Here is a 15,079-nt window from a genome sequence, read left to right on the forward strand (position 1 = left end):
AGATTCTTCAGACTGAAGGGGACAGCAAATACGAGGGGGCATTCGGAGAAACTGAAGGGAGATAGGTTCAAAACAAACGCAAGGAAGTTTTTTTTCACCCAAAGGGTCGTGGACACTTGGAATGCGCTACCGGAGGAAGTGATCAGGCAGAGTACGGTACAGGGATTCAAACAGGGATTGGACGGATTCCTGAAGGATAAAGGGATCATGGGATACTGAGGGAGGAGCTGGGATGTAACACAAGTATAGAAAGCTAACCAGGTAATGAGTATAGAAACCAAACCAGGTCGTGCATGTGCAAGACCGGAGGGTTAGGACTTCGATAGGAAGACAGGACTTAAATGAGAAACCAAGGTGGCAAGGGAGCCCCTTCTGGTGATACAGACAGGTCGTGACCTGTTTGGGCCGCCGCGGGAGCGGACTGCTGGGTAGGATGGACCTGTGGTCTGACCCGGCGGAGGCACTGCTTATGTTCTTATGACAGCTATTGTAATGTACTCACAAAACTACTCAGCTTTTAAATCCTTTCCTGTTAAGATAACCTGCATGTCTGTGCTGCAATTCATGTTCCTTTGTCTAACTTAAACTAGAAAGAGAAGGAGGGAAGGAGAGATTAACCCCACTCCCATCAGAGTTTCACAGAGTAAAAAAAAAGTTGCTTAAGGTCAGAGGTTAAATCCCAGATGTAACCCTCTCAGAATTTCTTCAGATTTCAAATATATGAAATCAAAGTAAAATATATTCTAATCTACACTTGTTACCTATAGCTACATAAGTAAATTCCTATTGTGTAGTTTTAATGCCTTACTGACTTACTAAAACTTAATTCTGGATTTATACATACAATGATACACATGTGGATTCGATTTGTCTTTCTCACTGCAAAATCAGGGCCCCTTGGAATGTAAGGCAACCAGGTCAGAGGCCAACTCCTGTCTGCCTATAACTTCCCTGAGGACCAGCCTAGTCCAGGCTGGACACTCTTCAGAACAAAGAAGCCTTATAAAACTTAAGCTTTGCCATCTGGGGTAAATTTGCTATGGTGCTTATCAATCACATGAATGTCCTAGCCTGCCTTCCTGTTCCTTCAAGCACATAGCAACATGTGTGAACTCAATATGTTAGGTTCCCATCTTTTCCTTTGCCTCTCTGATTATGATTTTCTAGTTTCATATATTTATGTATAGCCACTAATACCACATTCTCACCTGTTCTTGGATTAAGCCCTATCAGCAAGTTTTTCTAACTAGTGAATCCTGGTGCAATGTGAGAAAGTGTAATGGCTGAATTTTTTATTTCATGTTTGCTCATTACACCACATCTACCTGTCCAGGTAAACCAAGCTGGCCCTCCCCAGGTCTACTTAAGGTACAGGACAATCTCAGGCTGTGCCACTAGCAGAATTAGCAAGAACCTCAATCCCCTCTTTAGTGAGCAAGTTCTGGGCTTCTCCAACAGTGGCGACTCGCTTAGGGACTCCATTCAAAGTGATCAGCAACCCAAATGGGAATGTCCAGCGGTATTACATATTGGCTCGTGTCAATGCCTGGGTCACCTCCCAAAACATTCTTCTTTTCTGCAGTGTACTAGATACAAGGTCCTGATAAAGTTCCACATGGTGCCCATTCCATTGAAGGGATCCCAATTCCCGAGCTCTGCGAAGAACTTGCTCTTTCAGCACAAAACTTTGAAGGTAGACCACAATATCGCAGGGGCATTCCGATGTCATAGGGTCCAGGGCTTTGTTCACCCTCTCAATGCCTAAATCCAAGTTATTGTCCAGTAGCAACCATCTAGCTAAGCTAGTCATCACATCCTTCGCATTTCTATATTCACTCGTGTCCAGGACTCCCTGGATCCGTAAATTGATTTAGTGGGCCCGATTCTCAAAATCCTCAATTTTGTCAATTAGTTCATGCAATTGAGATTGCGCGTCCTCCAGACCTTGCTGTGCACAGGCATTCGAAGCTCAACAGTGTTGATGTGGGACCCGATTTCTGCAAGGTCCTGCCACAGTTTCCTGATCGTTTCTGTGACCTGAGTAGCCACTGTAGAAATCTCCAACTTAATCTCTGCTACTATTTCTTGGAGATCAGCCCTATTAAGAGGTTCCATGGCTCCTCCACTACTCTGAGGCCCTCGCAGGTGGCGATTGTTATGTGCCCGTTGCATGTGTAGATTCCACTTCATTCTGCAACTCTACTATATGCAGGGAATGTGCATGGGTCTTTTTGGATGCGCAACTCTATTGGCAGAAGGAAAGCTTCCCGGGTCGCCAAAGGTAGTGTATTTTTACTTCATTCAAGCTGCCCATGGCCCAAAGAATGCAGGACTGCAGCGCTGAAAAAAAAATTCTTGATCCCGATGGGAGTGGGGGAAAGACATTCTGTACAGGCTCTGCGGAACACCACAGAGGTCTTGCAGGGCTGCCATTGGCTCACGGGCCTTGCAATGGTTGTTTCTTAGATAGGTTGTTAATCTAGGTTCTTAGCTTTATTTATTTTTTTGGAATAATCTTTATTAGCTTTATTTATTTATTTTTTTTAAATGGTCTTTATTAGCTTTATTATAGGTCTACTGGAGAGTGAAAGATGTTACTGGCTGCCTTCTGTATAAGTCAGTTCTGGGCTCATTTTTCTTCTATGTGCTGACAGGGGACATAACCCATTTGGCAGGATTAAATGAATGGAAATTAACAAGTTTAAATTGTCCAGAGTTGACTGAAAGTGCAGCATATAAATGAAATTAAATATGTAGCCCCTACACTCTGGCACTTATTCCCTGCGGGTCTGCATCTAACTCAAGACTACTTCAGGAAGTAGGTGACAGCCTTTAAAACATGTGGTGACTGACCATCCACTCGTTCCACACCTGGACTAGGTTGCCACATATCCTGTAACTTTGACCAGCCTCACAAATCTTATATAACTGTACATATAATTTACCTTCATTTTAGCTACCCATCTAATTTATCCCAGTTGATTCTGTGCTACTCATCTTGTCCCTGTCTATATATTTGCATTTGGCCTCTCTGCTAAATAGTAAGATGTTTCATTATATCTGTTTCAATTTTGTGCGTTTAATTGATACTATGCTGACATTGTCTAATATTGATTTATTTGGATGTTCTTCCTTGCTGTTTATTATGGTATCACTTGAATTGTATTGATTCTCTTCTATAATTGTTTTTTTAATAATTTCTATTCTGCATATCCTACAGTTCTATGCGGATTACAAATTATTCAGGTACTCAAGGATTTTTCCTTGTCCCGGCGGGCTCTCACTCTATCTAATGTACCTGGGGCAATCGGGATTAATCCAGGGTCACAAGGAGCAGTGCAGGATTTGAACCCACAAACTCAGGATGCCAAGGCTGAAGCTCTAACCACTGCGCCACACACTCCCAGTTGTTCTATAATATTAAATGTGTATATTTCTGCCATTGTTTCATGTTAGTCTTATTACTAGGTTTCAATTTGTTATTTCTAAATTTACCTTATTGACTTATTTATGCTTATATTGGGTCAATTTACTATTGTTATGCTGTTACAATTTTAAGTTTTATGTTTGAGAAAACATCTTCAGAAAGGCAGTAACACCCCTTCCCACCCCTTTTTTATTTTTTTTATTTTTTTACAAAGCCACGGTAGCAGCTGCCGTGTGGAAAACGCTCCAATGCCCATTAAATCCCTATGGGCATCAGAGTGATTACTGCAGCAGCAGCCACTATTGTAGCTTTGTAAAAGAAGCACTAAATAAATTCCACTAAATAAAATATTTTTTTAGGAAGAGGTAAATGCAGAGAAGGGTGGCTTTTAGACTGGCATGAGGAGAAAACTTTGCTATTCAATAAAGAAAGCATAATTTCTAGTTTTATTTATAGTATTTGCATAGCATAGTAACATAGTAGATGACGGCAGATAAAGACCCGAATGGTCCATCCAGTCTGCCCAACCTGATTCAATTTAAATTTTTTTTTTTTTTTTTTTTTTTTTCTTCTTAGCTATTTCTGGGCGAGAATCCAAAGCTTTACCCGGTACTGTGCTTGGGTTCCAACTGCCGAAATCTCTGTTAAGACTTACTCCAGCCCATCTACACACTCCCCGCCATTGAAGCCCTCCCCTGCCCATCCTCCTCCAAACGGCCATACACAGACACAGACCGTACAAGTCTGCCCAGTAACTGGCCTAGTTCAATCTTTAATATTATTTTCTGATTCTAAATCTTCTGTGTTCATCCCACGCTTCTTTGAACTCAGTCACAGTTTTACTCTCCACCACCTCTCTCGGGAGCGCATTCCAGGCATCCACCACCCTCTCCGTAAAGTAGAATTTCCTAACATTGCCCCTGAATCTACCACCCCTCAACCTCAAATTATGTCCTCTGGTTTTACCATTTTCCTTTCTCTGGAAAAGATTTTGTTCTACGTTAATACCCTTTAAGTATTTGAACGTCTGAATCATATCTTGCATGATATACAAGGGCCTTCTGGCTATTTCCCTTTTTTTTCCTTTGCAACATTGTGTTTCAGATATACTTATAGCTGTATTCTGTTTTTGTTTCTAGTGTCTGGCATTCTCAAAACAGCTGATACGAGGTTTGGACAAAGAAAAGCTGCATGAGGTCAACCGTCAGGAGTGCAAGCGCCTCATAGAGAGGTGGCTCTCAGATGAATGCACGAATGCTATAATGAACTATTTCCAGAGAAAGTCAAAACTATGATCTTTACTAAACAGCTGAGAGTTAGCAAACAATAGTTAATCTTTATAGAGATTGTTTTGAGATGACATTTTGATAAACATTTTCAATTAATTCTAGTGTACAGTGCCGGCATTTGCTGCAAAATATGAAGCAATGCTAGGTCAATAGGTCTCTACCATAAAAGGGCAGAGTTCTAGGAACTATGTTGGCCCTGGAGAAAAGTGTAGTCTCTATGGGCTGTAATATCTTTAATTAGACCAACAAAAATATTGTTTGAATGAAGTTATGAAAAAAGCCTTTGTAGTCTAAGAGCTCATTTGCTACAGCATCTTTTTTGTCGGTCCAATGAAAGGTATCAATGTCTATGAAGATTTCACTTATACTTGTTGAGATGTACTATTGATACCCATTAATGATGACATCAAGAATAATTAAAATGTTTTCTTCTGTTAAAAAGAATCTTGCAAATGGATAATTTGTTTTGTTTGAGTGCTTATTTTTGCATAACACACAATTGCAGTCTGACTAGATGGCAGTTCCTTGACATGTTTCCAGCAAACAAGTATGTGAGTTTACACAGCTGGCATTGCTGACCTGATTGGAAACAGGGCAGTTCACCAATTTGAATTTTGGCGGGAAGTCAGTTGGTCAGAAATTTGAGTTTGTGAAAATCCATAGACTGCAGTGTTCTCCCCAGAAATTTTTTCCAGCCAGGTGGCATGAAAAAGTAGCCTGGTGGGGTGGGTCAGGATGGGGAAATTTGGTGGTGGGGAAAATTAAATGTGTACTCTTTTTATTAGTTAATTATTATTATTTTCCAATGCTCAATATGACTTTCTTTTTTAAGGTTTGACACTTGTGCCAGAATATTTTTACTAATTTAAGAAGTATCCAATTCTAGAAGTGAATAATTAGTTATCCCAGGACAAGCAGGCAGCATATTCCCACACATGGGTGACGTCACCGACGGATCCCCGCAGCGGACAGCCTCGAAAGCAAACTTGCTTGAAGATCTCGATCTTTCGAGCACCGCACCGCACATGCGCGCGTGCCTTCCCGCCCGAACTAGGGGGCGCATCTCCTGAGAGGATCCTCAGTTCGTTTAATTCCGCGGAGACAAGAAGACACGTTTTTCTACATCTCTGCAGCAACTTTGCCTTCTCTTCACCGCGGCTGTTTCTTTTAGTAAAGTTCGGTCGCTGTGCTCTCTTATTTCTTTTTCATTTTCTTTTTTAAAAAAAAAAAAAATAAATAAATAAATACTTTCAATTGTTTCTTTTATTCTTGTCCGGCCGGTGAGCCTTGGGCCTAGGCCCAATTGCTCCTTCCGTTCGACACGGACTTTATTTTTTCTATGTCCCGGCCTCTCACCGGGTTCAAACGTTGTCGTCAGTGTAATCGTGTGATTTCGGTCACCGATCCCCACTGCCGCTGTCTACAGTGCCTGGGTCCCACTCATTCCCCAGAAGATTGTCACCGTTGTTTCACTCTCACTCCACGGGCCACCGGTGTGCTCAATTTTTTCAACTTTTCGGAGACATGGAGCAACCTTCGGATTCTACTTCGACCTCAGCGGCTGCCCTGGTCTCGAAGGCTTCGACTCCGACGACTACGGTCTCGAAGGCTTCGACCCAGGCTCCGGCTGGAGCTTCGGTCTCGAAGGCCTCGACCTTGCCTGCTTCGGTTCCCTCGAAGACGGTGTCATCTGTGAAGTCTTCCATGGGGGGTAAGTCTCCGGGTTCTCTTTCAGGTACCGTACCCAAGAAGCCACCAGAGTCCTCGGCATGTCCATCTTCCAAGCGTACCTCCAAGATAAGGGAATACTCACCTTCGAGGTCGCCCTCTTTGGAGCATACTGCTGCACCTACGAGGTCAGAACCTTCTGTCTCGGTGCCGTTGCTGGAGGACATGTTGAAATCTATACTGACCACTCAGATCTCATCCTTAGTGGCTCAATTGGTCCCGTCCTCGACCTTGCCTCGGACTGATCAGCCTGTCATCCAACCAGAGCTTCCAGTATCTCGAGGCCAATCCAGGACACCGAAGAAAATTTCTTCGTCTGATTCTTCTCCAGACTCACCTCCTCCGAAGCACCGGTCGAAGCATTCGAGACCTATTGCTTCCAAGCTTCGGAGGGAGTCTTCGGCATTGGATACCAAGACTTCTCTGCCTCATTCTTCGAAGCAGAAGCACAGATCTCGACACCATCGAGCATCGACTCGAAGTCCTTCTCGACTGAAGACTCCACCGTCGAAGCCACCCAATCGAGACATTTCACCACAGACCTCGACTCATTCGGTACCACGTATACCTGGTACTTCTCCATCCAGGAGCCTTAAGAGAAAACATTCTCTTACTCCACCTCACAGTGCAGCTTCTTCTATGACTCTACGTCTAGACTCAGAACCACTTTCACCATATTCCAGAGAGGCTTCTCCCTCATACTCAGCTCTTCCTAAATCTCGCAGTGTATCTCCTGAGGAAGCGTCTGATTCCAAATCCATTTCTTTTGCCAAATTTATTTTTGATATGGGACAAGCTCTTAAACTTGATCTTCATTCAGATTCTAAGTATACTCCTGAATATTTAGCAGATATGGAGCTTCCTCATCCACCTAAAGAGTCCCTCAGATTACCTATGACTCCTGTTCTGAAACAAACCTTTGTTCATAATATGGAGACTCCTTATTCCATCACTGCCATTCCATCTAAATTGGAATCCCGTTATCGAACAGTTCCATGTAAAGGTTATGAAAAGTCTCAACTATCTCATCAATCCCTGGTAGTAGAATCCTCTTTAAAGAAAGCACATCCTTCTAAAATCCATGCTTCAGTTCCTCCAGGTAGAGAAGGTCGTACCATGGATAAGTTTGGTCGCCGTTTATACCAGAACTCTATGATGGCAAATAGAGTTCTTAATTACAGCTACATTTTTACATCCTACTTCAACCATTTTCTGAAGATTTTACCATCTTTTTACCCGGATATCTCCACCACTCGTCTTTCAGAATTTAAACTCATCCTTAAGACTCTTTCTCAATTACGACTCTTCATGTTACAAGCCTCATATGACGCATTTGAACTCTCATCTCGAGTATCTGCCTTTGCTGTAGCCATGCATCGTCTAGCATGGTTACGTATTGCTGACATGGATCCCAATCTTCAAGATCGATTGGCAAATCTACCTTGTCAGGGCAATGAATTATTTGATGATTCTATTGAAGCAGCTACCAAGCGTCTTTCAGAACATGAACGCACTTTTGCTTCCCTCATTCGACCAAAAACCAAACCTGCACCAACTAGAGGTTTCAAACAGACTCCACGTCGTTATCCTCAGAAAACGACTCCTGCTTTTTCCAGACCTCCTCCTCGTCGTCCTCCTCAACAATAGCGACAACAAAAGTCTCAGACTCCTGCTGCCACCAAACCTGCTCAGTCTTTTTGACAATCTCAACATGAGCATTCCAATTTCTCTGTTTCCAAATTCTCCCCTCCCCATAGGGGGTCGCCTTTCCACATTTTATCACCAGTGGGAGCTCATCACATCAGATCTCTGGGTGCTTACCATCCTACGAGAGGGATATTCTCTTCGATTACTTCAGGTGCCTCCAGATCGCCATCCAAGAGAGTGTCCTTCCAATCAGTCGCATCTTCCCCTTCTTCTTCAAGAAGCTCGAGCTCTGCTTCTCCTACGAGCTGTGGAGGAAGTTCCTCTTTCCCAACAGAACTTGGGATTCTACTCCCGTTATTTTCTAGTTCCCAAAAAGACGGGGGATTTGCGACCGATCCTGGATCTCAGAGCTCTCAACAAATATCTAGTCAAAGAGAAATTTCGAATGCTCACTCTGCCAACTTTATATTCCTTAATGGATCAAGGGGATTGGATGTGTTCCCTATTCATCCAGCATTTCACAAGTACCTCAGATTCCAAGTAGGAAGCCTTCATCTGCAGTACCGAGTTCTCCCCTTCGGGTTGGCTTCTTCTCCCAGGGTTTTCACAAAATGTCTCGTGGTGGTGGCTGCAGCTCTTCGCAACCAGGGTCTCCAAGTATTTCCATACCTAGACGACTGGCTCATCAAAGCTCCCTCTTTTTCAGGGGTTATTGCAGCGACCCAACAGACTATTCTTGGGATTTCACATCAACTTTCCCAAATCTCAGTTGACTCCTTCTCAGTCTCTCCAGTTCATAGGAGCAACTCTGGACACTATCAATCTGAGAGCATACCTTCCACAACCATGTCAGGCTGCCCTTCTTCAGATTTCTCAACAAGTCTTCCAACTTTCAACTGTTCCAGCACGAAAGATGATGGTTCTACTCGGTCACATGGCTTCTACAGTTCATGTGATTCCTTTTGCCAGACTTCACCTTCGTATTCCTCAATGGACACTGGCGTCCCAATGGCAGCAATCCGTGGATCCACCAACTCGACTGATTTCCATAACTCCTTCATTGCGGAAGTCTCTCCGTTGGTGGATGCTCTCTTTGAATCTTTCAAGAGGCTTGCTGTTCCACCCTCTTCCTCATCAGAAAGTCCTCACAACCGACTCGTCAACGTACGCATGGGGAGCTCATGTGGACGGTCTTCGCACTCAGGGTCTCTGGACTCAAGCAGACCGTCGGTGTCATATCAGTCTGTTGGAACTCAGAGCGATATTCTATGCTCTCAAAGCTTTTCAACATCTCCTTCACAACATGGTGATTCTTGTACGTACCGACAACCAGGTAGCCATGTATTATGTCAACAAACAGGGAGGGACGGGATCTCACTCCCTCTGTCAAGAAGCTCTGAAATTGTGGCATTGGGCAATTCTTCATAACATCTACCTCAGAACTGTTTATATTCAGGGTCAACACAATTATTTGGCGGACAAATGGACACTCAATTCTCCTACTCTTCGCCAAATCTTTGCCCGTTAGGGGACTCCGCAGATAGATCTGTTTGCGTCACCTCTCAACTTCAAACTGCCTCATTTTTGCTCCCGCATCTATGCCCCTCAACGTCTCGAAGCGGATGCGTTTCTACTGGACTGGAGGAATCAGTTCCTTTATGCTTTTCCTCCGTTTCCTCTGATTCTCAAGACTCTAGTCAAACTGAAGTCAGAACATGCCACCATGATCCTCATAGCTCCTCGGTGGCCCAGGCAACCTTGGTTCTCCCTTCTACTTCAACTCAGCACCAGGGAGCCTCTTCTTCTACCAGTATTTCCCTCTATCTTCACGCAGAGTCACGGATCCTTGCTTCATCCCAATCTGCAGTCTCTACATTTAACAGCTTGGTACCTTTCTGCATAACAGACTTTTCTCAATTTTCTCCGTCTGTTCAAGATATCTTACTTGCTTCCAGGAAGCCATCAACTAGACAATGTTATGGTCAGAAGTGGACTAGATTCTCTGCTTGGTGTTCTACACGTCACTTACCACCCAGATCTTCCTCCTTGACATCCATTCTGGACTACTTACTTCATTTGTCACACTTTGGACTTCAAACTACATCTATTCGAGTCCATCTTAGTGCTATAGCTGCTTTTCATCAGCCTCTGGATGGAAAACCTCTTTCTGCACATTCTATGGTTTCTCGCTTTATGAAAGGACTTCTCAATCTCCATCCACCACTTAAACCACCTCCAGTGGTTTGGGATCTCAATGTTGTTTTAGCTCAACTTATGAAACCTCCTTTTGAACCGCTTGACAAAGCCCACCTCAAGTATCTCACTTGGAAAGCTGTGTTTTTGATTGCCCTCACTTCTGCTCGAAGAGTCAGTGAGCTACAAGCTTTGGTTGCAGATCCACCTTTCACAGTTTTTCACCATGACAAGGTGGTCCTCCGTACTCATCCTAAATTCTTACCTAAAGTTGTTTCAGAATATCACATCAATCAGTCTATTGTTCTACCTGTGTTTTTTCCAAAGCCTCATTCGGATCCTGGAGAAGCCGCTCTTCATACCTTGGACTGTAAACGTGCTTTGGCTTTCTACCTCCAACGCACTCAACTTCACAGAACATCTCCTCAACTTTTCATCTCATTCCAAACAAGTTGGGACGTCCTATATCAAAACGCACAATCTCCAACTGGATGGCTGCTTGTATTTCTTTCTGCTACACTCAGGCTGGTCTTCCTCTGCAAGGTCGAGTGACGGGCCACAAAGTTAGAGCTATGGCAGCATCTGTAGCTTTCCTCCGATCAACTCCTATTGAGGAAATCTGCAAGGCTGCCACTTGGTCCTCGGTTCATACTTTCACCTCTCATTATTGTCTGGATACTTTATCCAGGATGGATGGCCACTTTGGCCAATCTGTTTTGCAAAATCTTTTTTTGTAAATTGCCAACTTCCCTCCATCCCTTTTTACTTTATTATTATTATTATTAGGTTTTGTTTTTTTTATATACCGCCTATCAAGGTTATCTAAGCAGTTTAACAATCAGGTACTCAAGCATTTTCCCTAGCTTGGAGGTCACCCATGTGTGGGAATATGCTGCCTGCTTGTCCTGGGATAAAGCACAGTTACTTACCGTAACAGTTGTTATCCAGGGACAGCAGGCAGATATTCCCACAACCCTCCCACCTCCACTGGTTGGCTTCTTGGCTAGGTATCTGAACTGAGGATCCTCTCAGGAGATGTGCCCCCTAGTTCGGGCGTGAAGGCACGCGCGCATGCGCGGTGCAGTGCTCGAAAGATCGAGATCTTCAAGCAAGTTTGCTTTCGAGGCTGTCCGCTGCGGGGCTCCGTCGGTGACATCACCCATGTGTGGGAATATCTGCCTGCTGTCCCTGGATAACAACTGTTACGGTAAGTAACTGTGCTATATTCGCCCTCTTTCAAATGGTATAGAGGTTTAAAAAAGGGAAATGCGTTAATCAAGTCATTAGGTTCAATCTAGCCATTTATTTCTGCATGAATTTAAACAACTAAAAATGAAAAAAGAAATATAGCTCATCCAGTCATATAAGAAACAGCTCTACAGTACCTCTGATAATGTTTTGATCACTAGGTTCCTTCTTGAGGGACTCACTGAGGATATGAAATAGATGTGATCCCCACTTCCAAACCTCTTCCACATAATTTATAGAGAGGCGTTACTGAGCCTTGAAGGAGACCTGTGTGATTGCACTACAGCAAAATTAAAAATAAAGGTCAAAGTGAGAGCTAGGGGAAAACAGTTTAGGTAATAATTAACAAAGTATTAAAAATATTTTATTTTTATTTGCTTATAATGTCAATTCAAAACTGCTTGATGTTAATACAACTTTAATTTAGTTATTTATAGTGTGTGGGGGTTGGGTGGGGGGGACAATACCTACGTCAACAGTAAAGCTAGAATAGTCATTAAATCCAATGGCGTACCTAGTATATATAATAATAACTTTATTCTTTTATACTGACATAACCAAAAATTCTAAGCGGTTTACACTAAAAAGATCTGGACAATCAGCAAAATACAATAATACAGTAAAAGATACAAATATTTGTAAAATAGAATTTCAATAATAAAACTCATCAATTAATAAACTTATCGAACAAAGTGGTCTTAATTTCCGAAAACAGCAATAGGATAACATAGCTTGCTGATCATTTTTTAACAACCCCCTCCTCTATATAAAAAAAGTTATTTTTAGTAATAATCCATGAATCACTCAACAAAGACGCAGCTAGGAAAAGGCAGCATCTTAAACACTGCAGTGAGCACTAGAACACCAACACACGCATTGTAAAACTAAACAAGCCAGATCCTGCACAGTCAATTGATCCTGTACAGTCGATGCTAATGGAAAACCATGTCCTTTTCATACACACAGAACATAGATACACCCTCACCCAATATGGAATAATCACAAACTAAAAATAGAAATATGTAGACAAAAGTTAAACTAAACCAAGAAAACAGACTCTGCATTCAATGCAACACCACAGAAACAGTTACACGTCCTCTAATACTGTGCAAAATATAAAGACAGTAGATGTAAATTTGAAAAAACTGCTACATAACAATCACCACTTTACAAATTAACAAATAGAAATAAAACAAAAATGAGAAATAAGAAAATACCATTTTATTGGACTAATCCATTTTTCAATTAGCTTTCAGAGGCCAAATCTTTCTTCAAAACAGTACAGTTTACTGCTGTTTATGGTATCCTGTCCTGACCTGAGGAAAGGGATTTAGTCCCACAAAAATTGCCTTATTTCCATTTCCTATTTATAAACTTTAATCAATACAGTTACAATACTACTAGATTCTACATAAAGCAACAAAAAAAGTTTTTCTACCTTTTGTCGTTTCTGCCTTAATCATCTTCTCTTCGCTCTCTTCTTTCTATTCAGTGTTTGTCCTCGCTCCCTTCTATGCAACATCTGTCCTCTCTCTCTTTGCCCCATCCACCCAGCCTCTGCCCTCTCTCTATCCCTTCCATCTACTGTCCACCCTCTCTGCCCTTTCCATCCAGTGTCCGCTCTCTCTCTCTCTGTCCTTGCTCCCTTCTATGCAACATCTGTCCTCTCTCTCTTTGCCCCATCCACCCAGCCTCTGCCCTCTCTCTATCACTTCCATCTACTGTCCACCCTCTCTGCCCTTTCCATCCAGTATCCGCTCTCTCTCTCTGTTCCATATGGCATCTTCCCTTTATGTCCCTTCAATAAACTGTATATCCTGTGCCCTTTCTCTCCTTTGTACATGATTCATTTCAGCTCCACCCCCTCCCCTATGCTCTGGCATCTCTCTCTTCTCCTTTCCTTCCTTCCTTCCTTCCTTCCTTCCTTCCCACTCCACTCCATGGTCTGGCATCTCAATCTCATTCCCTTCTCTCCCCCATGCCCTGGCCTCTCTCTCCTCTCCCTCCCTCCTTCTCTGGCACCTCCTCTCTTTTCTTTCCCTCTGGTCTGGCATTTTGTCTCCTTAGTTTCCCTTCCCTCCCCCCATGCCCTGGCATCTCTCTTCTCTCCTTACATCTCCCCTTCCACTCCATTATCTGGCATCTCTTCTCCTTCCTTCCTTTTACCTGGTCTAGGATCTGTCTCCTCCCCCTCCCCCCTTATGCCCTGACATCTCTCCCCCCTCCTTGGTCTGGTAGCTCCTTTCCTTTCCCTCCTTCCCATTGTCTTGGCATCTCTTTCCTTTCCTCTCCCTTCCCTGGTCTTCCTTCTTCTCTCTCCCCAATTGGGTGCAGCAGCAGCACCTCTCTTCCCCCTCTCTCTCTCCAATTGGGTGCAGCAGCAGCACTTCTCTTCCCTTCCCCCTCTCCAATTGGGTGCAGCAGCAGCATTTCTCTTCTCATCCCTCCCATCTCACACACCTGTCGGCAGAGTCGCTACAGACTAAGGCAAGTTGTAAGCTTCCCTCCATTGCTGACCTATCTTCCATAGGTCAGCAACGGAGGGAAGCTTACAACTTGCTGCTCTTGCTTTCTTTGGGCCTTCCTTGTTGCCGGTATCTGCCTTCGCAGAAACAGAAAGTAGGCATAACCTGGCAGCGAGGAAGGCCCGAAGCAAGTAAGAGCAGCAAGTTGTAAGCTTCCCTCATTCGGTGACTTGTCTCCCACCTTAGCCTGTAGTGAACTCATGCTCTGGGGCTCTAACCATTGTGTGCCAGCTTCCCTTCTCTTCTCTCCCCCCCTCCCGGGAAATAACTTCCAGGTTCGAAAGGAAGCCGGCACGCACACATTAGAGCCCCGGAGCATGGGTTCAAGTCGCTTGCTGGTGTTAAAAAAAAAAAAGTCAGGCAGAAGTCAAACATTTTCGGCAGCAATTCAGGCTGTGCCGAGTCAGCCTGGGAAATCTCCAAGCCGGTGAGAGGATTTAAAAAAAAAAAAAATGTTGAGCAGTGGTGGCGACAGCAGCAGGATTCACGATCAGATGACAGCCTGATGTTGCCGGAGCGCCGGCTAAAAGGCCCTAGGGAAAACACTGGACTGGAAAAGTCTCTGGTAGGCTTAAAGATGGTTCTCCCCATGGAGCTGGGTTAGATGTTCTCTCAGGGTTTCCATTCTAAGGACTTTCAGAACAAAACTCAAATTTCTGACTAACGACTCTCCCACCAAAATTCAAATTGGTGGACTGCCCTGTTCCCAATCAGGTCAGTGAACCCACTATTTTCTATAAGGGCCTGTGGCTTACAGGGCCCCAGCTCTGGTCATGGCTACTGGCTACCATACCCCAAACATTAACTGCCGCAGTCTATTCAGAATACAAGAGTGGCTTACCTTAGCCAGCTATGTACCAAATGTCTCGTACTGTCAGCTCTTCGAACAGTCCTTGCCAGATTTCTTGACTTCCCAGGGCTTTTACTGAGACCACAGCTAGGGAAAGGTGTTTTCTCTCTCAAAGTCTCATAAGAATCTCTCTGCTTCCCAGGGTTTTCCTCAAACCACAGCTAGGGAAAGG

General features: G+C 43.7%; 1 protein-coding gene across 3 annotated transcripts in view; it reads left to right on the top strand.

The window, feature by feature from the left end:
* Positions 1-5,167, top strand: part of LOC117355774 (enoyl-CoA delta isomerase 2, mitochondrial-like) — a 128,248-nt gene extending 123,081 nt beyond the window's left edge. Inside the window, exon 10 of one of the 3 annotated variants that reach the window (XM_033934794.1) lies at positions 4,567-5,167. In XM_033934794.1, coding sequence (XP_033790685.1) covers positions 4,567-4,722 — 156 coding nt within the window. In that variant the 3' untranslated portion in view covers positions 4,723-5,167. The remainder of the gene's footprint in view (positions 1-4,566) is intronic. The other 2 variants (XM_033934795.1, XM_033934796.1) reach the window with 2 other exon arrangements.
* Positions 5,168-15,079: the final 9,912 nt, after the last annotated feature.

The sequence above is a fragment of the Geotrypetes seraphini genome, chromosome 2 (genome assembly GCF_902459505.1).
Source record: "Geotrypetes seraphini chromosome 2, aGeoSer1.1, whole genome shotgun sequence".
Classification (NCBI taxonomy): domain Eukaryota; kingdom Metazoa; phylum Chordata; class Amphibia; order Gymnophiona; family Dermophiidae; genus Geotrypetes; species Geotrypetes seraphini.